The 23,527-nt window shown below is 31.5% G+C and overlaps 1 protein-coding gene and 1 long non-coding RNA gene across 12 annotated transcripts in view; both read right to left on the bottom strand.

Moving 5' to 3' along the window:
• The window catches only part of LOC103575415 (S-adenosylmethionine decarboxylase proenzyme), an 87,520-nt gene that overhangs the window by 17,591 nt on the left and 46,402 nt on the right, over positions 1-23,527 (bottom strand). For 8 of the 11 annotated variants that reach the window (XM_053743189.1, XM_053743201.1, XM_053743203.1 and 5 more), the window contains 3 exons: positions 11,646-11,772; positions 6,224-6,326; positions 5,870-6,153 (listed from right to left, as the gene is read on the bottom strand). In XM_053743189.1, the coding sequence (XP_053599164.1) occupies positions 5,870-6,153; positions 6,224-6,326; positions 11,646-11,772 (514 nt within the window). Of the gene's footprint in view, positions 1-5,869; positions 6,154-6,223; positions 6,327-11,645; positions 11,773-11,882; positions 12,015-17,580; positions 18,975-19,040; positions 19,206-19,475; positions 19,795-23,527 lie in introns of those variants that run through there. The other 3 variants (XM_053743182.1, XM_053743184.1, XM_008555197.3) reach the window with 2 other exon arrangements.
• On the bottom strand, positions 13,401-14,468 carry LOC128669045 (uncharacterized). The gene is made up of 3 exons (XR_008404597.1): positions 14,294-14,468; positions 13,588-13,761; positions 13,401-13,482 (listed from the first exon to the last, which is right to left on the bottom strand). It is a non-coding gene; the product is annotated as an uncharacterized LOC128669045 (long non-coding RNA).

The raw sequence follows: 23,527 nt of genomic DNA, 5'->3' as shown, positions 1-23,527 counted from the left end.
GAATGCATGATCGGGCATTTTTACCGTGCTTGTAATGGTACCAACAGAAGTTAAATTCCTTCGGTACACGTTACCGTAATCGACTTCTGGATCTACCTTGTTTAAGTTCCAAGTTTTTGACTTAATTCGTGAGTTGCGCAATTTCTCTGCGCAGTGCGGCAATCTCGCCGTGCTCGACAGTTGATGATGATGAATTTGCAGTGGCGGCGACAACTTGAGGTTTGAGCGATATACGCTCAACCATACTATGACGAGCACGGGACAAATACATAAAATAAATATAGGTTTTAAAAATAAGTATACGGTAAGTGCGAGAGAGAAAGCAAGCGAATGACAAGCGTGACCGAGCGTCCGACAGGAAGAGCGAGCACCGAGCGGAGGGGATAAACGCAGAGTGGGAAATATGTTTGCGGTGGCATCCGCTAGAGCGCGCATGACTTAAAAATATTTTCCTAGGGGGATAGTAGGCTCAGAAGTCTTATAAGCCGATCAAAGTGAGGGATTGGGCAGACGAGTTCAGTACGAGCGGTGCGCTCGAGCTGGACTATTCTCAACAGAGGACGTTATCGAGGTAACTCTTCTGTATATTATTTTTGCGCCGAAACGGTTAAATTATATTTATTGTAATGAGTATAACTCGTTAAATAAATATAATTGAAATTTGATCGGGGATAGTCGGATATTAATTCAAAGGTTCTCTGAATTAATATTGCCGAGATAGATTGATTTTTGGCAAAAACCACTAGGCAGATTACATGTGGAATAAGGTTTTACCTGTTTCGTGTACTCTAGGGGAAGGCACGACGGGTTCCTGAGGCGTAGCTTCTGGGCCGGTGTCTTTATATTTTGCAGTAGGGCTTCTCCTTACTGATAGAGGGTCCGGGGTACTAGCTAGATAGAACGTGGGGCGAAAAGAAGTCGAGTCTCCGCAGTCGCGACGCGAATCTCGGTTAGGAGTAAAATTAAGAATTCGCGGCTTGTCACACTTGAATAAGAATATTGTAACGGTGTATCTTGGTTTATATTATATTTCTCTTATAATTAGTATGGTTATTATTTTTACATATTATTAAATGAAAGGTATTTCAAGTCAAACAAACAAATTTTAGTAATTATCTGAGTTACGAGATCCCCATCCTGACCCTAGGTTTCCGACGAGCTAAAGAGTAGGGGAAACGATAGCTAATCAACATCGTGAGGACTTTAAAACCTTCCGTAACGTCACAATACAATCAGCAGACTCGGCGAGTTTATCAAGCGTTGTCGCTGATAGCTTCAAGACATACTTGAATCTCATTTGGCATATGCGAAAACCAACGTGCTTGAATGATAGCGTCATCAATTCCGGGGACAAGTGTACGCAGATGACGTAAATGTTGCGAAGGAGTCCAATCGCCAAGTCTCTCTCTGTCAAGGAGCTGAGTAATTCGTGCTTTTTCGGATCTCGTGAAGCATTTTATCAGAGCGACCTTGAGGTCGTTGTACGAAGCAGGGTTGCCAGATTGGGCTACTTATCGCGAATTGGACGATTTTCTCTATGCATTCGCTACTGAATTAATGTTTGGGCTACAAGTCGCAATTTGGGCGATTTTTAATGTTTCAAGGTTGGGAATAACCTTACTCATTATTTTCAAATATTATTTTTAATTTCCATTTGTGAATGACTTGAATCAAACATCATTTCAATTCAGTATGTACATATAAAAAAATTGTGTGTATGATGTCACTTATATTCAAGCATTTAATTTCTTTCGTCTCAGTTCGTTTTATTGGGATCTTGGTTTTAAATAGTAATTTTATTTTTTATACAAAATTATAAATTTAAACGCGAGTGATACACAGTGAAAAACGAATCGTCAAAGTGCAAAAAAAGCGTATGTTAAAGTTCTGAGTGTTGAATATTTGACGCTTTTGTTTGTCAATTTAACACACAGTATTTGTCTTGTTTGAACTGTCGCAATCGATTAATTTTTCAACACACAAAAATGTCATTTTATACGAAAGTAACACTTTTTATATGTTACTGTCAAATCAACAGACAAAATATGTTAAGAATAATCTCGACCATCACAAAAAAATTCTAAGAAAAATTTGTTACTTTTAACACATCCGCGTGTAACTTTTTTTAACACTCACAACATGTTAAAATAACATATAAATAAGTGTAGAACGTTCGTTTTATAGATGATATCTGTTGATTTTGACGAATCCTTTTTTACTGAGTAATTTCATCCTAACTGTTAAAAGTAAATTGTTATTCTGTTTTAAACAATCAGATAAAGAAATATGTACACATTTAATGTAAATTAAAACTTGTATCCACGATATGCTGCTTTTTGCACTAAAAAATAATTCATAATTTGCAAAAAATTAATAAAAATTTTGATTAAGATTATTTTTTCATCCAATTTATCCTAAAAATATCCTATAATTTTCACTACATAAAAGATAATTGCAATAATACTTTTTGAAACGTTAATTCCAATTTATGTGGTATAGTGTGCTCTTATTGGTTAACAGAGAATAAATTATAAGCCGACAGTATTGTTTTAAATTTGAAAATGATGGGGCGACTTGTTAAAGTATTTCGCTACTTTTGATCATAGATGGGGCGACTCGAACAAAAATTTTCTGGCAGCCCTGGTACGAAATTGTCGCAGGAGACTGAAGAATTAACAGCTCGACTTCTGTGGCGACGCGAGTAGCGAGCAATGGAATCACCAGGTCAAATTTGGCACGCTCTGTTGTTACCTGGTGCGTGGAAAATTGCGCTTTGTCCTACGCAAACTATAACTTCGGGTTTTCCGTACTAAACTGAGGTGTTTTAATATTCCCGGCCATATTTTTTTTTATTGACTTAACCGACGACGATGCCGATAATTGAGATTTGAAGGTGTCTTCATCTGATGACTCAGATTTTATTTTCTTGTCACTGTCGATTTCAGAGCCCGACATCACCCGTCAAGAATGTCTGTAATTCGGTACAGTGGTACCGAAAAATTATCCATGACGCACGGCTCAGGAATGTGTAGCCGGTAGATCGGCTTAAATCTCGATGGTATTTCCGGCGACAGAAAGAAAATTACAAGATTGTCTACAAAAAAGGTTCCATAATAATTTGTGATAAGTCCGATAGTTTCGCCGGGAAAGTAAAAAGATCTGAAGATTTACTATAAATTTAACTTCAAGCTCAAGTAACTTTTGAACGAATAAATTTATCGAAAAATGATAAAATACTTTTGTAGATAAATCAATTAGCTATAGAATATGTCAACAGATTTTTTCTACCTTAAGATGGACGGTGGCATTGTTAGCTAGTAATAAAAATCAGAAGACGCAAAAAAAAATTTTTTAAGTCATTCTGATGGAAAATAGAAAAGTGTGATGCGGAACCTCTTAATGTTGATATAAAGAGCTCTAATTTTCACAGGCATATTTTTGTACCTAAATGAAGCTTTTGAACATGGTTCCGAGAAGAAAAAACAATTAGTTATTTTTAGAAATACCCTAATATATAAATATATATTAGGATGGGCCAAAAAAACCAACCTATCGAATTAATATCTAAAAAAAGGACCTATATACCGAGAAAAAAATTCTCTCATTGGGCAAAATTCTTAGCTCAATTTCAAAAGGTGCCGCTAGCTATTTGAAATTTCTCGTTTATATAACATGCAAAAAAATGTTTTTTGATTAAAAATATTATAACGTCTGAACCATGTGAGATAAAAATTTAGTTCTAGAATATTCTTGTAGGGAATAAGATTTCCTAAAAAAAAGTCCTGAAAGTCGAATTTGTAAATTTGATATTTTGTATACTAACAGGCCATCTAAGTCTAGAGTAAACAGAATCATACAAATTTAAGGCTTTACTATTAAAGATATCAATATCACGAAAATTCTTGAACTAAAATTTAATGAAGTTATCAATAAATTTATCTACATGTAGTGTAATTGAATTAGCAATATCCATGTTGTAACAAATAATAATTTATTATCGATTAAAATAAAAAAATATTTAAACAAAAAATTGAAATACAATGTAAATAAAGAAGTTGGATCTTTATTTGTTTTATGAGCCGAGTATGTAAATTGTATTTTTTACTTGCTTCATCAAATTTTAGTCCAAGAATTTTCTCGTAGTATTGATATTTTTAATACACTGTAAAAAATTACCGGGGTAAGTCCAAGCGGTGTAGGTGTTAAAATCGGCGGTGTTAAATTTCAACACCGAAAGCGGTGTGAAAATAACGCCGCTGCCGGTGCAAATATTCTCACCTGTGTTAAAAAAACTTACCTGGTGTTAAAATGACCCAGAGTGGAACTATCGCCGCCATTTTTATGACTTAAAACACTAATGGCGTCTCCAAAAAGCTCGGAGATAAGTGAACTCTAGGTGACAAATGATGGCGAATGTATATATTGGCTTGTCTCAAATCCTTAGTGATTATAAGTGGAGGTAACCCGTATGGGTTGGGGAGAACTTGCGTCCCACCACTTATCTTACGCAAGCAGTTGACCAGAGCTGAAGTCTAGTACCATGGGGGACCCATTCCAAGCCCCACTTCGACCAGAGTCTCTTTATTTCCTGAGATGGGAGGAGTGTTTGGGTCCATGTGCGGTCGGACTCGTGGTGGCTGTGCGTGAGGCACCCACATGCACTGCATGCCTAATGGGTAAGCTAAGAAATGTGAGCATATGCTCATATTTCGCTTTTATAATATATGGTGGAGTCATAATATATAAATAGGGTTACGCAGCGCGAGTATGCCCAAAAGGGTGAGGTATCGGCCTCCCGTGAAACGGAGGTGGACCTAACGGTCCCGTTACATTAATTTTTTTTTGGTGTTAAACTGATGCCGCAGTCGGTGTCAATATTCTAGACCAGTGTTAAAATATTTTACTTTGTGAATACTTTTACTTACTCGATCATTACAATTAATCAGTGTTTTAATTAATTAATTAAATTATTGGTGATTGAAATGGTGGAAGTAAAATTGTGTAATTTTTAAATAAATTACGTATAACCTAAATAAATACATAACAAAGGTGAAATTCTCTCCTGATGATATTCATTAAATTTTTATATTTAATAAAATTTTTTTTCTAATTTCTATACGTGGACTTTTTACGAATAATAACATATATAATTGGTATTCAACAATAATATGATAATATATATTACTGTATCTAATTGTTCAATCGATTTAATACTTCGTTTTCTTATTTTATACTTGTTAATAATTAATGTTTTTTTATTAATTTTCCTAAAGACCTGACATTATTTATATTTTATAAGCTTTTCAAAGTTAATACTCTAAGCAGACGCAGTTTACTCCGCTTTTACACCGGCATCACTCCACCTTTACAGCAGTTTAACACCGCTGAATTACGCCTCCTACACCGGTGTAATTTCATTTTAACACCAGGCGGAGTTAAAATGAGTCCATTTTTGAAACCGCTCTTTTTACAGTGTAATAAAGCCTTGAATTTGCATGATTCTGTTTACTCTACACTTTAATTGCTTGTTAGTATTAGAATTATCAAGTTTACAAATTCGACTCACAGGACTTTTTTCTAGGAAATTTAATGCGCTACAAGAATATTCCAGAGCCAAATTTTTATCTCACACGGTTCAAAAGTTATAATATTTTTAATCAAAAAACATTTTTTTGCATGTTATTCAAATGGCTTACTAATTCGATATGGAATGCCTCGTTTACATAATTAATAAATTATCTTCGCATAGAAATAAGAAGTTTTTTTTTTCAATTTATAAGAATATGATATATATATATATATATATATATATATATATATATATATATATATATATATATATATATATATATATATATATGAAACTTACATTTTTCGCGACTCCGTTCATAGAATAACCACAGGGTTCAAAAAGGAAATCATCGATGTTCATATTTGGAATAATTTTATCTATTCCAGATTTTTGGGTCGCTTCAGCAGCAGATGAACATCTTTCACGAGTAAAAATAGACATTATGTCAGTGTTGAGATTAGTCATTAATATTTCCAAAGTCTGATCGGGTTCTTTTGGTGATTGAGAAGATTTTCCACGGTTCAAAGTATATAAATACCAACAATTTTTATCAGCATTGCCTAAGCAATATGCCTCTCCATCTATAAAAATTGAATATTTATAATTCATAGAATTTCGTACTTTTTAAAACATATTATCTTGAAATATTACCAGAAAAAATTGTGTCCAATAATGCAACTTCTTCTTCAAAAGCACAATGAGGAGACATTTGCAATTCTGGTCTTTTGTAGTTTTTTCGAGAGTAAAACAAATCCTAAAATCAGTGTTAAACAAGTTTATACTTAGTTATCATGCTACACGTTAGGCTTTGTATGCAATTTTAAGTTGTTGTAATAGTATTGATGATTTCACGAATGCTACTATAAAAATTTCAGAAATATAAATCACTTTTTAACAAGCGATCAGTTTGTCAATTAGAAACACTGATAATCAAGAGCACTGTAGCAGATAATTTGAAGACTTAATTAAAAAACTTCTAACACAGATATATTTTAATTTCATAGAAAAAATAAAATTATTGAGCCTATCATTTTTTTTTCGATATTCTAATTATTTATCGAGTTATTTAAAAAAATTTATTCGAAATATTTTTCTTCTAACTGTTGATTTAATCCATTTTTCATTTTAATTTTATTGATTTTAAATTAGTCTTCTGTGGTTGATAATCGTCCTTGCTCTCACCCAATCGAGTGATGCTAAATGGTATGACGTCTCACCGGGTATCAGGTTAATTGCAAAGATCTGAACATATAACCACCTATTTTTCGTCGGAAACCCACATTTAATGGTGTCGTAAATTGTTTGATGATTAAGTATCAAGTGCTATAGTTACTATTTTTTTTTTAACAATAATTATAAAGAGTAAAATATTTCTCTTGAACACTGAAAAAAAAAAGTTTGTTATCTTAACAAAAGTCAAGATTACGCAGTTATTTGTTAAGATAACAAATCCATCTTGGTCAACAGAACGAAGTAACATTTGTTATGGTAAGTAAAGTGAAGTTGCCATTATAACAAATGACATGCGTTGAGCTAAATATTTAATTAGTTTTTATAAAGATTTCTTGACTCGAGAAAATTTTACTTCATCTAAGATATTATTGCGTCACGATATATTCTCTTGAGTCAAGAAAATCACTTGTTCAAGGCGCCTGCTTTCAACTATACTTAGACAAATTGGTATACTTTTCAAAATAAATAATGTTTAATATTTTAGCCATAACTTACAAACACAATTTATGTCCAAAATCCAAAACTCGTGATGAATTTTAAATGATATTGTTTACCTAATTAAAACTCAAAATTCTATACGCACTCAAAAAATTTTTCCTCAACACATATCATTTGTTACAACAGCAACTTTACTTTACTTACCACAACAAATATCACTTCGTTGCATTAACCAAGATTGTTTTGATATCATAACAAATAGCTGCGTAATCTTGATTTTTGTTATTATAGTAAATTTTTTGTTTCAGTGAATACTTTCATAATACTGAAGGAAATATATTGAAAGTACAAACGAGAAGTAAAAGTAATTGAATTATAAGTAAAAAATCAAAAGTTTACTAAGAATTAAAGTTAAGTATTAAAAACAAACCATATGTAAATGGATTTGTATAGAATCGTTCATAATTTATTTATATAATTGTATAAAAATTAAGTTTTTTTTCAAGGGCACTTATGCATATGCCGACATAAATAATATATATATTACATGTTATACTGTAACCTGAAAAAACACAAATGCTTCCAATATTGCACATGCGTGGCGCTCTGATCATATAGCGCGTAAAATTCGTATTTACCGTAAAGTATGGTTTATCAATTTTTCGTGAAATACGGAGAAAACACCGTAATATACCGTATTTTACAGCAATAATGAGAAACTTAAAACGCTAACATGTGATATTTCACAGCAAAATACCGTGATTTACCTCAATGTACCGTAATTAACAATGGGTACCGTGATTTATGGTAGTTACTATAATTTACAGTACGTTCAGTAATTTGTGATAAATTACCGTAATTCGAATTCTCCGGGGATATCTATAGATGGAATGTTTCGAACATTTACTTCAAAAAATTATTTTTTTTTTACCAGTGAATTGAAAAGTCAGCGATTAAAGGTTCGTATTATTTCTACTGACTAATAAATAATGATTTTTTGACCTATAGGTCATAAAAGATTTAATAAAGTGTGATAATATTCATTACTATATTCTTTAAAACTTTCTCTTTGCATATCTTAATATTTTCTCAATGGATACGAAAATATCCAAATATTAAACTGAGCGCAGCACTTTTTTCACTCACATTATCGAGTATATTGCGTGTATAATGAAAGCGTAATGGACAAATCATAGAGCGAGGTATGTGCAAGAACAAAGCCACAGTAAGGAGGCTGTTCTTTAATACACTGGTCACAAAAATTAAAGAATATAAAAAAAAAATCGAAATTTTTGGGTGGTTTTCAACATGCTGTAACTTGGTGAAAAATGGTCCTAGAGTAAAAATAAAAGAAGCAAATTGTAGCCTCAAGATTCCAGTTTTCAGAACTGGACTTTAAATTTTTCTTTATTTCCTCAATAAAAACAATAATTATTGAAGCTTCTATTCTCTGCATGACCAATATGTTCGGAGTTATTGGTTATCAAATCCGAAATGGACTTTTTTGCTTTGATCAATGATAACTTGGTGCCAAATCGTCGTAGATACTTTTTGAGGCCGGAAAATTAAAAGGCATAAAATTTCTTAAAAGACTCATCAGGTAAAATTATCAAAAACAAAATTATTGAACCCCATAGAACTTTTGGAAGACGAATAAAAATTTGGAAAATTTTTTTTTAGTCGATTTTTTTAGGATTGCTCCGGAATTGTGCATGAAAAAAAATGTAAAGTCCAAATCTGAAAACTAGAAATGAGGCTATAATCCGCTTCTTTTATTTTTCTTTGCGACCATTTTTCACCGAGTTACAGCATGTTGAAAATCACCCAAAAATTTCGAATTGTTTTAATATCCCTTAATTTTTGTGACCAGTGGATTTTATATCGAATAACTTGACAACTAATTAAAATATCGAAAATTTTTCATTCATTGTAACAAATATATCGACAATAAAATAATTTTGATAAAATTATCGGTTTACTTGCAGAAGCATTTTCATAAGTTTGATTAGTAGCAACAAAAACACAAAACATGTCATAAAAAGATAATTCTTATTAACGTAATAACATTCTGTCCACCTAAAATTGCAAACAAAGCATTACATGTAATCTGAGCACTCATTTTTCAATAAATAAATAAGTATATGAACAAATGATAACTAAATTCTGAAATTTAAGTTGAATTTCAATATTTTAAAAACAAAGATAAGAATTTTGAATTCAATATCAGGAGTATCTGATTTATATATTTTGGATTATTTCATGAGTTAATAAACTGAGAAAAATTCATTAAATGTTCTGTTTAAAAAGAATAGGTTAACTGCACACACCAATAATACTATCGTATTCAAACATACATGAGGCTGAATCTTATTAGAAATAAATTGAAAGCCACGAAGTTCTATGATATTAGGAACTGACAAATTGGGTTACGCAGTCTGGTAGTAAAAAATCAAACGAATAATACTTTACAACAGTCACGTAAATACACAGTAAATTCGTGCTAGTAACATCATCAATAATTTTATGCAACAAATTATTAAGAAATAAAAATTAAAATAGAAGTTTCAATATTTAGAGATTGCAAAAAGTAAAAAAATCAAGTATTTTGAGCACTAAAAGATTGTCAGACTAAAGCAAATGAAAAATTTAAGGTAGTTCACTCGCGAAACGACTTTTCTTAGGAATGCGATTAAATTAAACCATGAGATTAACAAAAATGTCTAATATTCAATAAAAAAAAAATTTTTTTTTCATCGATTGTAAGACGAGATATTATCAATCAAAAAGTGCATAATTAACATGCTGGAGATCCACCAAGAATAAAAAACAAAAAACGTGTAGTTTCCCTGCTTAAAAAATCCGATAGATTCTTATAGCTGTATGTATAAGGCCCTATACTTAACTATAGCATTTCTCATAGAACTCATTCATTCTTATAAAGTTTCTATAGGAATGTATGAGGATCTATTGGATTCTATGAGATTTTCTAAACAGGGTTCATGAATACCTTGAAAATGGTTCTTAACATTTTTTTTTAAAAACTTATCCACTGTTAAATGAAAAAATTAGAAATTTTTTGAAAAAAACTCTGAATTACTTGACTGATTTGTTTAAAAAATATTGATTTTTGAAATATAAATAATTTTAAAATACTTGACATGTGGTGGGGTACAGTAATCACAACTAGGCAACGTTGCATTCGTCATACGTAACCCGCGGAAATTTAAATGTCACTTAGTTAGGTTAATTTTTGATCATGAAAGTATTGGAGATTTAAAAAATTTTTGGAAAATTTTTCGAAATAATTTTTATGAATATTAAAAATTTATTCAATGATATTAAACAAACAAAAAAAATATTTTTTGATATTGACTTATATTAATGATAGCTTTTCTGATAGCTTTAGAATTTTTAAAAATTATGATATCGAAAGTAGCACACATCGGAAAATTTTATTCTTTTTAAATGCGATTTTCTTGTAAGTTTAAAAAAAATTATGAAAATATGCACAAAAATTCATTTTATCCAAAATTTGTGATTGTCAACAATAAGAAAATATAGGTATATTAAACTCACAATATATAAAGATTGCTACTTATACGTTTAATCTATAGACTATTCAATAATAATGTTTGCAGAGTTGCCATATTTATTTTACTCATCAGTGTGGTTATATTAGTGTGTATTTGTATATTTAGAACTAAAATGTATTGGATGCAGTCTCTCACAAAAATAAAATATTCTGGCATTGAGTATCTCTAACTTTTTGTAGTTACGATTACGCTATACTTTTGGCTACGAATGTCGCGAGTGAACTACCTTAAACGCAATTTTCTATAAATTTCCGGAGGCTGGTGATCGTTCAGTGTTACCAGAAAATTTTTTTGATAATTTAGAAAAAGTTGATTTTCATTTTCAGGCGAGTATAGAGCATAGCCTCAGCGCTTCTCGCTCAAGGCATGCAAAAATAACTCGTTTAATGAAAGTTTGCTCCTCACATTTTAAAAAAACCGATTATATACTGCCAGATACGTTTGTAAAGTTTAACCTAAAACTTAAAAACTGAAAATATTGTTTTTGTTTTTTTAAGTACACATTTCATTAAATAGCCGACAAATAAAGTGCGTTTGGCATCATGTATATTTTTTTGGTTTGGGTTTTTATCCGTCCAAAATAATATGTCTATGAAATTTAATTACATTCTATTTATTTACCCTACTATCATATAAGTTAGGCATTTAAAAGTAAGCTACTGTTCATATTTTTTAAGCCACGCCTCCGTGTCAGTTCCCAATAATATAAATATATCCTTTCAATTTATTAAATATTTCAATTGCAGAATAGTAATATCGAATTTTATAAAACATAAATAAATAACATGAGACAAAATAATGATAATTACTTCTACTTCGTCAAATCCAGTATATTCCTCAACAAGATCCAGTAACGCTACTATACACTGCAATGGAGTTGTTGTACCACAGGTCTTCAAAATCAACCGACGCTTTGCCACAAACATACTGCTTTCACTATAAATAAAAAAATTAAATGAAACTTACGAATGTGATATAAAATTTCTGACGATCTAAATAATTTGTATTATACAGAAAGGTTTTAAAATATAACTAAAAACAAGTACCATCCGACCATACTCGGAATGGAATGAGTCAGTACTGTTCAGATAGCTTCAATTGGATTTTCAATTATGATAATTATGACTCATCATAGGGTTTTGGAAAGCTTGAGGAATCAGCTTTAAAGACCTTTGCTTGCATTTAAAGAATATTCAGTAGTTTACAAGTAGTATTAATGAATTACAAATTAATTAAAAACAAAAAAAAAATAAAATTAATACTACTTGAAATAATATAATTCAATGGATTCATTACTCCTGGTGAAAATATATTATTTTATCTTCTGGACTCGAACCTGCTCACTTTTCCCTTGCTTCTATATTTCCACTGCAAAGATGGGGCATAGGGTATCACGTAATGATATAGTTCAGAAGGACAAGTCGGTCTACAGCCACACGGTAGGTAAGGTGGGGAAAAATAAAATGGGAGGATGATCTGCTTCCAGGCCAATAAGCTGAAGCAGAGAACATCAACAAAAAATCTGGAAATCGGTTGACACTGCGGGCCAGCCCCGAAGCTTCCCACTGTTTTCGAGCTCATAGAGCTCAAAAATGTTATTTTAATATTTTCAACTTGACAATACATTATATTATATTAGTTTTTTCAAGCTTGAAAACAAAAATGTTTTATATTGAACTTGAAAAATTCAAGACATCGAAAACAATTAATCGACAAGTTTTCTTAAAATTTTCATTCACGATTACGTTTAATAAAATCAACGTATTCAGATAGAAAATAATGTTAGTGATTGAAATAAGTTTTGACTCAGATCATAGCGTTAATATTTAAAATATCCGAGAAAAATGTTAAAAACGGTGTTTTTTCAATTTTTCTGTTGATAGTATTATTTGAACTATAAAACGAATTGCATTACGCTATGTAGTGATAAGGAGAGACCTTATAGATAAAGAATTTGTGTGACTTTAAGTACATTGTAGTACATTGTATTATAATTTATCCAGAAAAAATGACATTAAATGCTATTTTTTACACATTTCGTCGTCGACATCTTTTGAACTAATAAACCGATTTTGATGTTCGAGATGGCAATTGGCGCGTTTTATGAAGTTTTAGAGCTGATTAGGTTTAAGAAATGTTAAATTTAGTCGTTACAAAGATATTCATGAAAAACCGATTTTTAACATTTCTTTCTCCGACGATATCTTATTAACGAATTAGCCAATTTAGATGGTTAAGTCGGTAATTGACGCGTTTCATATAGTTATAGAGATAATTAGATTTTATCTATCGTTTGAATCGTTTCTGAGAAATTAAAAAAAAAAAAAAAGACGTGTGGCACTCGGGGACTGCCGCGGTAAAGCTATTGCATATCATTTTGTATCAACTTATGCAATTATAATTATTTATTTATTTTATTTATGCAGTATTTATTTTTCTTTGATATTAATTCAAGTTACACTTTTTGAGCGTGGTGACCGATAAGAAAACAAATTTTTCTTTTATTAAATAAATAAAAAGTTAATATTGTTTAAAATATTTTTATTATTTTACAATACATGTGGGTTTTATTATCTTACAATAGCTGTTGGTTATTCAAGAATATTTATCATTGAAACTTCATCACTGCACAATTTTCGTCTTTTTCTGTAAAAAAAATGATGAAATCGTTTAATTAAATAATATTGAAGCATATATTACAATTTGTTTTTAAATAAATAAATAAAAAATATTATTATTAAATCAAATTACATATCCATGTAAGATTTTTCTGCATTATGTTGACGAAATTTCCTTTGACGTTCAGCATTTGATTTTGGTACTGTTATTATAATTTCTTCATTTTTCTTCAAATCTTTCTGACGCTGATAATATGCCCTTTGACGTGCATTAGTTTTTCTTTTTAGCTCTTTACGCTTTTCTTCTCTATAAAACGAAAATATCTAGGTATAAATAATAGGTATAAATAATTAGGTATAAATAGTGTAATGACACACCAAAACAAAATTATTCATTTATAAAAAAATAACAATATTAAGAAGTGATTGTCGAATTTCGCGCGATGTACATTTATATAGATATAATATCATATATACTTTCTCTGCGCGGCATTCATGTGCATTATCTATATACCAAAAACAAAGGTACTGAATAGTACACGTGCTTGGTTTGATGGTTTCTGTTATATACATAATGAAGAATGAATTTATATATATATATATATATATATATATATATATATATATATATATATATAATATATACACATTGAGAATCTAAATTGAGAACTTAAACTATACGCGTCTGTGTGTTTGTGGGTATAAAAGAGGGCTACTTTTAATATCGCTCATTTTAATATCAAAAATTTAAGTTATCTTTATAGCAGTATTATATTTTCAATTCAAAATTAATACTGCATTTGTGATAATAATAAAATGTATGTATATAGAGTACTCACTCATTTTCTTTCACTATTTTTTCGTGACTTTCTTCATTAATAATAAATGCACTTTGTTCATTAATATTCAAAACACTTTATACACAAATTTTTCAAGTACAGCTATTCACTGTTGTACATAAATATCTATACACCTATATACTTTCTCATAAACAGCTGCTTATATATTCGTCCGATTTCGGAGCAGCTCGTCTCGATTCGTGGGAGTTTCGTAGAGTCGTACAATACGTCTAATCGCACGCACACAATGCCGTGTCGAAGACTGCCGAATTAAAACGACATTAGACGATGCACGGCCTTCAAGCCACACCTCCGTGCCCGTCGGAGTGGGGAGCGTGAGGTTTTTTCGTTACGGAATTTCTGGATTCGGTCCCCGCGCTCAAGGCCCGCGATAGAAGCTATGCAATAGCTTAAAAAAATAGAAAAAAAGCTTTTTTTTTCGTAATTCTCAAATATTTTCGAGTTTACTCGATCAAATGATCTGAAATTTTCAGAAAAGTTGACAGCAAACAAAATCTTTGAATTGCCAGGATTTAAATCGGTAGATTAGTTCAAAAGTTATAAAAAATTCACACACACGCACACACACACACACACACACTCAAACATCAATCTGAAATTAGTCAGAATAGCTTTCTAGGACCTCAAAACGTCGACATCTGATGAAAAGAGTTTCGAAAATCGGGATGAAAACAATAACTTCCTAAATTTTTCAAAAATCTGATTTTCATAGCGGGAAATTAATAAAAATATTCACGTTATCTGGTTTAGCGATTTATCAGATTCTAGCATCTTATTAACATCACACCAGTGACAGCAGCATTTTAACCAAAAGTACGAGTTTGTCATCTTTTAACCGTTCAAAGTAAGTCAATTGGCCACCAATCTCTTTGCATTTCTATTCATCTAAAGCACTTAAATAACATTTGAATTATTTATTGTTTTTATTTTGATTTTCTTTGATTCATTTGCAATAATTTATTGTTGCTAAGCAAAGAAAGGCTCTTAAGAGTAAACACGACGTTGTCAAGAAATCTCTAACCGCGTACGCGAATTTCCTTAGCAAATTCAATCCAGAAATGAATTCGCTCCGAGTGTAACTGCAGCGCCAGACTAAATATGAACTATGGGAGGCTGTCAGTGTATGTTTTTATATGTTATTCAAAGAAAAAGTTCATTAAAAAAATATTATAAACAATAATAAACAAGTTATAAAAAATGTGAGAATTAAATAGTTATTGACATTTTATAATTGACCTCAACGTACTAAAAACACGAGTAAGTATAATGACAAAATAAATAAAGAAATGCAGTAAACATTTATAAGGTTAAGTAGCTTAAAATTTATTTCAAAAGCTCGGAATAGTTCTTAAAAAAATAAAAAAAAAAAATAATGATTAAAATGTTTTCTGAATAGAATAAGTATATACTAATTTAATAGACTTATTTTTTTATTATTTTTAGTCGAACCAAAGACATGGATATTATTATAAAGACAGGATTTCAGTCCATCACCTATCAAATATAATTTCAGCCAGAGACAATGACCAAAGGCAAAAAACTTGTTGATGCTGGACATGTAAGAGAAGTCGAGGAACATCGACGAAACTTGGAAAGTTTTTTGATAAAATCTCGCGTTATTTGGCAAGCATCAGTCCATGCTACACCTTATGCTACTTCTTTAGAAGTAATGCACATCTAGATCATTTATTTCGTTTCTTTAAATAATATTTAAGCATTATATAATTAATAGATTTTTCTATTTAAATTTCAGATAAACTCTGCACGTTTCGTGATAAATGTACACTGTAATTGTGTATATAATAAGAGCGGCAAGTGTAAACATGTTGCTGCGTTAATTTATTTTATTAATAATGAAGAAAGTGCTTCAAAAACGAGTCACGAGCAGCAATGGGGTAAGCCGGGCGCACGTCAATTTGCTAAACACAAATATTCTAAAGGAGAGTATTTCAAAAAAATGATGCCGCATAAATACACTCAATTACATGAGCCTCAGAATGTTTTAATAAGGAATGTTGATTTAAAAGTCGATTCACCTTTAAAACGAATTATGGAAGCACAGTTAACAAAAAATAATAAACATACAGTAAGAAATGTGATTAACTCTCTATTGGCGCAAGTAGAATTGAATTTAGAGAAAGAAGAATGTGCTGCATGTTTACAAAATTTTTTAATTTTTTGCGGGGAACATTCTATTTATGAAAGTCAGTATAAGCTGGATCCGAATCTCCGAGAGTTTTTTTTTGAATAACGTGCAATTATCGGAAGATGAAATCATTCAACTGTCATGTGAAACTGTTCAACAGTCTTCTTGTAACAATTGGTTCCAAGCTAGACGCTTAAGAATTTCTGCAAGTTCAAATGTTCATCATATAAAATTTCTAAGCAGGAAACCAGTTGAAAATTTGGTTTCAGCCATGCTAAATCCATCAACAATTGATATCAGCTCTACTAAATATGGTTTAAAAATGGAATCTTCTGCTAAAGAAAAATATGAACAAATGTACAACTGTACTGTTAAACGGGTTGGTGTAATTGTCAGTAAATATCAGCCTTGGCTTTGTGCAAGTCTTGATGGAGTTGTCATCGATGACGGTTGTATTTCTAAAATTGTTGAATTCAATGTCCTAGTACCTGTGAAAATAAACCGGTTATCAATGATGCTGATCAAGTTAGTAACGTAAGGTATTTAGAATTTATTAATGATAAATTGGAGCTCAAAAAATCTGATGTTTATTACACTCAAATTCAAGTACAAATGTACGTCACCGGCATGAGTGTTTGTGATCTCTTCGTTTTTTCACCAGTTGAAGATGGCTGTTGTTTAATAGAAGTCCACAGACACGAAGAATTTTTAAAAAATGTAATTTTGAAGAGTGAGAAATTCTATTTCGAGCAATATTTGCCAGCTTTGTTTGCAACAGTAGCAACTACTGACATTAATAAAGAAAATACTGATAACAACGATGAAAATACTGACAATTTAGATAGTAGTAATAAAGATGAAAGTGCAAACCAAAAACGAAGCTTTACTGGAAGTGATCTTACAAATATTTTAATATAGTAATTTATTTTCAATAATTTATAACGGCATAAAAGCACCAATTGCTGTAATATTAACAAATAAGTAAAGAGTAATCAGTTCAAAGTATTAACTAATTATAAATAATTAGTTTGATAAGTAGTTACAGAAAAATTTATATTTATTTAGTTAGTAAAGAGTGTTATTGTCTGTTACATTACTATTAATTAAAAAGTATTTTATTATTTGTTACATGTTTTACAAAAATCTTAATTATTAATCTAATTAATAGCTGAAAATGAATGTACAATTTCTTACAAATATAAATTTGTATTTCTACAAGTACTCACTGACCAACTGTTATGAGTAATAAAATATTTTTATCCCCCATTTTCAGGATCTTTTTTATCAGAAATAATTGGAGGCTGTAAATTAACCAAAACACAACAAATGTTCAAAATATCATCAATGCAATGGAACAAATGTTGTGGAATTTTATGCAATATTTGATAAGTCCTTAACCGCTGCATAATTCTTTCAACGTGAATCCTGACCCTTGCAACATTGTATGCCTGTTGAGTTTCTATACTTGAAAATTCATTTTTTTTCTCTAGAAAAGGCGGCATGACCATTTGTACTTTCTTGCTACTTGCGTCAATCACTGTTTTGATTTCTGGAAAACCTTAATCAGCCAAAACTATGTCACCATCCTCCAATAAATCCAACAACCCTGACTCTATTGTAAGCTGAGAATCTGATTTCCGTCCTCCAGCTACATCAGATCTCAAGGATATAAAACCTCCATGAGTTATACCAATAAGAACTTTGGCTGTGAAATTCTTTTTGTATTGTGAGTAAGTAAGAACACGGTTATCGACACTTGTAGGAATATCTATTCGAAATTCAGTGCAATCAATAATGACTCTGGTGTTATTATAATCAGATAGAAAACAATCAGGCATTGTTTCTTGTACTGCGTCGATATCTGGCCAAAATACTAAATTTCTTGTCGCACTAGCAAGATGTTGTAGGATTTCATAAAAAATTGTTGAAATTGTTGTTCTGTGAACACTAAATAATACACCGAGTGCCGAAAATGTTAATTCAGTTTTAATTTTCATTAAAAAAATTAATAGTCTGTCTGTTTTTGACACAATGTATTTTCGTGGCGTAGGTGTACATAGTCTACTCAATAAGAAATCAAAATTTGGGAATGATACACCGGCCAGATCAATGATTTCTTGATCTTTTGTCACCGATGCAAATCCTCTGAAGATTTTATTATCCGCTTGACTTTCCTTATCAGCAAACGTTTTTTGATCAGTACCACATTTTTTATTAACAAATTTTTTATTACTAGCATGAATTTTTATCGGCCTAGTATCTTCAACCATTTGAATTTCTGTCTGAGTTTCAGCATGACACAAATCATTTGTGACATAACGATTGCAAATAAACGTTTGAGAATTGACATCAGAGTTTGAATAAAAATCAACTTGACACTCTTGGTCAACTTTTAAAGACACAATCGGAGGATTATTATATTCATTTATCACTTCCATCGGTTCTAATACAGTGAGTTCAGAACTGGATTTTGGAGGTGATTTTTTTACTCGCCGGTTTATTAAACGCTTGTATCTGAAAATATAAAATTATCATAATTATGTTATTAACATGGGTCTAGTTTTTCTAAATAATTTTTACCTGTTTATGACCGAAGATTCATCAACTTTTGGAGACTTGTAAATTGAAGGAAATATTGTTGGAATGTAGTTAGGACTCAACTCCTCTTCTGATTTTTTACCCCCAATAAAATGGTCACTACAAATACAATCATATGGCTTGGGAACCCACGGTGATCCATCAACGCTATAAATATATATTTTTCATTATTTCGGCACAGTATTAATAAAACTGTTTACAAAATCAAAATTTTTTCACTTTGTGATAGCTTTTATTTTTCTTTAAATTATTAAATTTCTGTAATATAACAAATTATTTACTTATAAATTTTTTTTTACTTTTTCATTACAGAATTGCAAAAAAATTATTTACGCTTGCTAAACTTAACATTTTTACAAAAATTTATAACACTCCGAATTATTTTTTTGATAACAATTAGGTTATGGTACTACTTACTTTAGCCTTTTAACCGCAGCTATCCACTGATTCCATTGATTTATTTTCCATTTAGCAGTAGGAAATTCATAAAATTTGCACTCACTTTTTCTGCTCGTATTTTTACAATTCACTACACAATAACTTTGGTGTCTCATTTTTATTTAATTTATTTAAATTAAAACGAAAAAAAAAATTTTTACGTTTTTTTGTTTACAATTTCGGTTATAGTAGCCTCCCGTAATGTTCAAAGTGACCACTGCGAACGCTTCAGTCGATTTAAATTCCCCTACTATGCCTTCCCTCACAGCGAATACGTCTATTCTTCCGAAAAGGTATTCTGAAATAGAAAAAGTGCGTGAGTTGCTTAAATATATCAAAATAAGCTTGAAGTATTGCTAGATAAATCTGATGAGCTCATAGATTACTGCACCAAATTCGAAGGACAACATTTTGGAGCTTACGGTATCACGATGAGATTTTTATCGCAGCATTTAAAAGATAATACGCAAACCTACTTCTTCGATAACATCGTCACTAGGTGATAGCTTGGAGCAAAAAAAAAACTCGTTGTTTGTTGAGAATCGAAAAAATAGCGATGATTAGCCCGTACTCATTTTCGTAACGCCCTCTGGGAGATATAAATGTTGCTCAAGAGCAATCTATACTATAACTAATCAACGGGCTGATCATTGTAGAAACCAGCCATACTCACTTACTGGCTTTTCTATCGCATCTCATAATTGATGCAATAATAACAATACATTCTTGTCTACCTTGCTCAGCCATCATTTGATGGTTCCTTTGTTGGGTGACTAGGGTTTTATGATTTGTCTCTTCCTCTCGTAGATTAAAATCAGAATATATTTCCCATTCGTAAGTTTCATTACTTCAAAGGTTATTAGAAAAGTGAAACAGCGAGGAATTTTCTTGTCAAGATTTTGTAGACCATTTGCGAAAACACCACTCGCTCATCAAGCATTAGAAGTACCTGTCGAGTTTTGAGATTTGATATTAATTGTTTCGCTTTGTGAAAAATAACTCTTTCTCGCGACAAATGGGAAGAATTCAATAGCTGTACAACGCAACTTACTGTACAAAACTTCATTACCTTCTTAAAAGACAGAGCTTTGGTTAAGTAATCAGCTCAGATAGCAACGATTTTTCGATTTAGCCAGTTCGAGAAGACTGCTGACTTTTTATATGTGTCACAGATTAGCTAAACAATGCCTTCAATTACTTTTTATTGTGGATCACTTAAATACCCAAGAACATTTAATTGGCTGATCCTGAATTTTTTAACTCTTTGAAAATTGACAATCTTATTAGTATTAAACTATTTCTCAAATTACGTGGCGTTATCAGGTAACACTTGAAAATAATCCTGAAAAAGTGTTTTAAAAATCTCAGTCAGGATGGACTGTTGTTGACAAGCTTAATCAATCATCTCATCCGGGTAGCGTATCATATCATATAGCATCAAATTTGGACCCTGTAGACGCTAATTTTACCCACTTCCGGAAAATCAAAGAGCTTCAGACTGCCAAGCTCTTATAGTCAGAGGAAAAAACTTGCGAAGAGCATCACGCTCAACATACAGAAAGAACCTCCAACGGGAGATACGAGATTCTATTGCCATTCAAAAGAAAAAACACTTGCGTTAGACAATTCACACTCTTCGGAATTAAAACACTTTTTACATGACAAAGCGCAAATTTCAGAAGTATCACCGTTATAAGCGAGATTAAGTTGAATTTTTAAATAAATGTTAGAAGTTAGGGCATATGTATCCGTTTCGACTAATCAGGAGGATACAATCGGTAGCTTCTTTCTTTCTCATTATGCAGTCGTTAAAGAAGACATTATTACCTCTAAAATTCGCGTCGTATTCGAAGGCACTTCAAAGACTTCTATCAGCGTCGCCATAAATAACGTACTAATGGTCGGTCCGAAATTGCAGTATGATCTTTTTATTATTATAAGTCGTTTTCGATTAAATTTATTTACAATGGTTCTTGTATAAAGATGATCTTTACTTAACAAAGAATTGGCATTTTCATCGTGGGATTACAATACCGAACTCTGTTGATGTTCAGCTGCATGGTTTTTGCGATGCTAGTGAAAAAGCCTATGGGGTCTGCTTTTATTTGCGTCCATCTGACTCTCATGGGCGTTTATATAAAAATTTGACTTGCTCCAAATAGTACGAGGCTACTTAAAAGCCGCTAATTCTACTTTGACTGAACATATGCACTTTATTGCTTCTTGTGCAGCCATACAGCATAGTGAAGCGCATTTTGTAAATTGAGATTGATGAATCATGTCTGTGGTCTGATTCCACTATTGTGTTGCATTAGATAAACACTCCAGCTTATCGGTTGAAAATTTTCATATCTTTGCTAAAATAGAAAAGCTCATTAGGTCTTGCCATTGGCACCACGTCGCTTCGGGTGACAATCCCACCGCTTTGATATCGCGTCGAAAGCTTTCATCAAAATTTATAGAAAGTAATATTTGACATCATCACTCTTCTTGGCTGAAACAAGAAGGCAATTCATGGTCTCAGAGAGTTCTGGCTCCTATAGAAACTTAAGTTCATGCCCTTCAGCTCTAAATTCAGATGCATGAAATTTGAGATGAGAAATTACAGTCATATAGACAAATACAGTTCGATAAACAAGCTGCAGCGACTCATTGTATACTTTCTGTGATTCATACTCAAATCGAAAAACAGGACTCAACAAAAGGTTATAATTGTTATTAAAGTTGCTCAGCTGTCTTCATTCGCAAGAAAAATTAAACTTCTCAGATGCGAGCAACCAGAACCAACGACCACAAAATTTAGATCGATCATAAAGCACCCTCAGCGCTTTCGCGCTTGAGGTATGCAATAAAAATGATACTGAAGCGACAAAATCTGGTCTGTTGAACATTGCACCTCATGCTTATGACAATCATTCAGCATGTGGTGATTGGTGTAGGTACAAGCTTGATCGACAAAATTATAAGTGTAACATTCTGCCCGGAGGTAAAGGCTTAACCAAAAACATACTGCGAGATAAACTTCAAACTATTTTTCATTCGTTTGCTAACGTTGCTGATAAACTGAGTCCTTGTGAATCAAATCAAGCTAATAAGTCCCTTAATAAAACAATCACTAGCACTGCTCCAGAACATCTTCATTATGAAGGGTCATCGTCAAATGACATTCGAGTTAGTGCTGGGATTATCTATAAAAATCTTGGAAACGTTACAATTGATACTATTAACAAAAAATCTGGGCGTCGGTTGACCCTGCGGGCCAGCCCCAAAACTTCCCGCTGTTTTCGACCTCAAAGAGCTCGAAAACATTAGTGTAGATATATTTTCGAGCTCCTCGAGCTCGAAAATGCTATCACATGCAATTGTTTTTTTACGATCTTTTCAAGCTCTAAAAAGTTACCTGTTATGCTGAAGTTTGAAAATTTAAGAATCGAAAATCATCAATGAAGCGGTTTTTAAAATTTAGTTCCTGATTATGTTCAGTAAAATAAGTGTATTGAGGCAGAAATCAATGTCAGGGATCAAAATCAAGATTTAAATAAGTTTTGACTCATGTAAGAAACAATAAAATATGAAATATCCGATAAAAATATTAAGAACTACGTTTTATCGATTTTTTTGTTGATAATATGATTTAAACTAAAAACCAAGTTCGATGACATTATATGATCAAAAGAAACCATAAAATAAATGAGGTGGCATGATATCAGGCACATTTTAGTACGTTATATTATGATTTATCCAGAAAAAATAACATAAAATGTTATTTTTTTAACTTTTCAACACCGATATCTTTTGAACTAATCAATCGATTTTGATAGTTGACGTGGCAATCGGCGCGTTTTATTGAATTCTAGAGCTGATTAAAAGTTGAAATCGATCGCGTCAGTCGTTTGGATAATATTTAGAAAAAAACCGTTTTTCACCATTTCTTTCTCCCGCGATAACTCTCGAACGAATTATCCGATTTTGATGTTTGAGGTGGCAATCGACGCGTTTTATTGAGTACTAGAGCTGATTAGATTTTGAAG

The sequence above is a fragment of the Microplitis demolitor genome, chromosome 1 (assembly GCF_026212275.2).
Source record: "Microplitis demolitor isolate Queensland-Clemson2020A chromosome 1, iyMicDemo2.1a, whole genome shotgun sequence".
Lineage (NCBI taxonomy): Eukaryota > Metazoa > Arthropoda > Insecta > Hymenoptera > Braconidae > Microplitis > Microplitis demolitor.
This window is presented reverse-complemented; position numbering and strand designations above follow the sequence as displayed.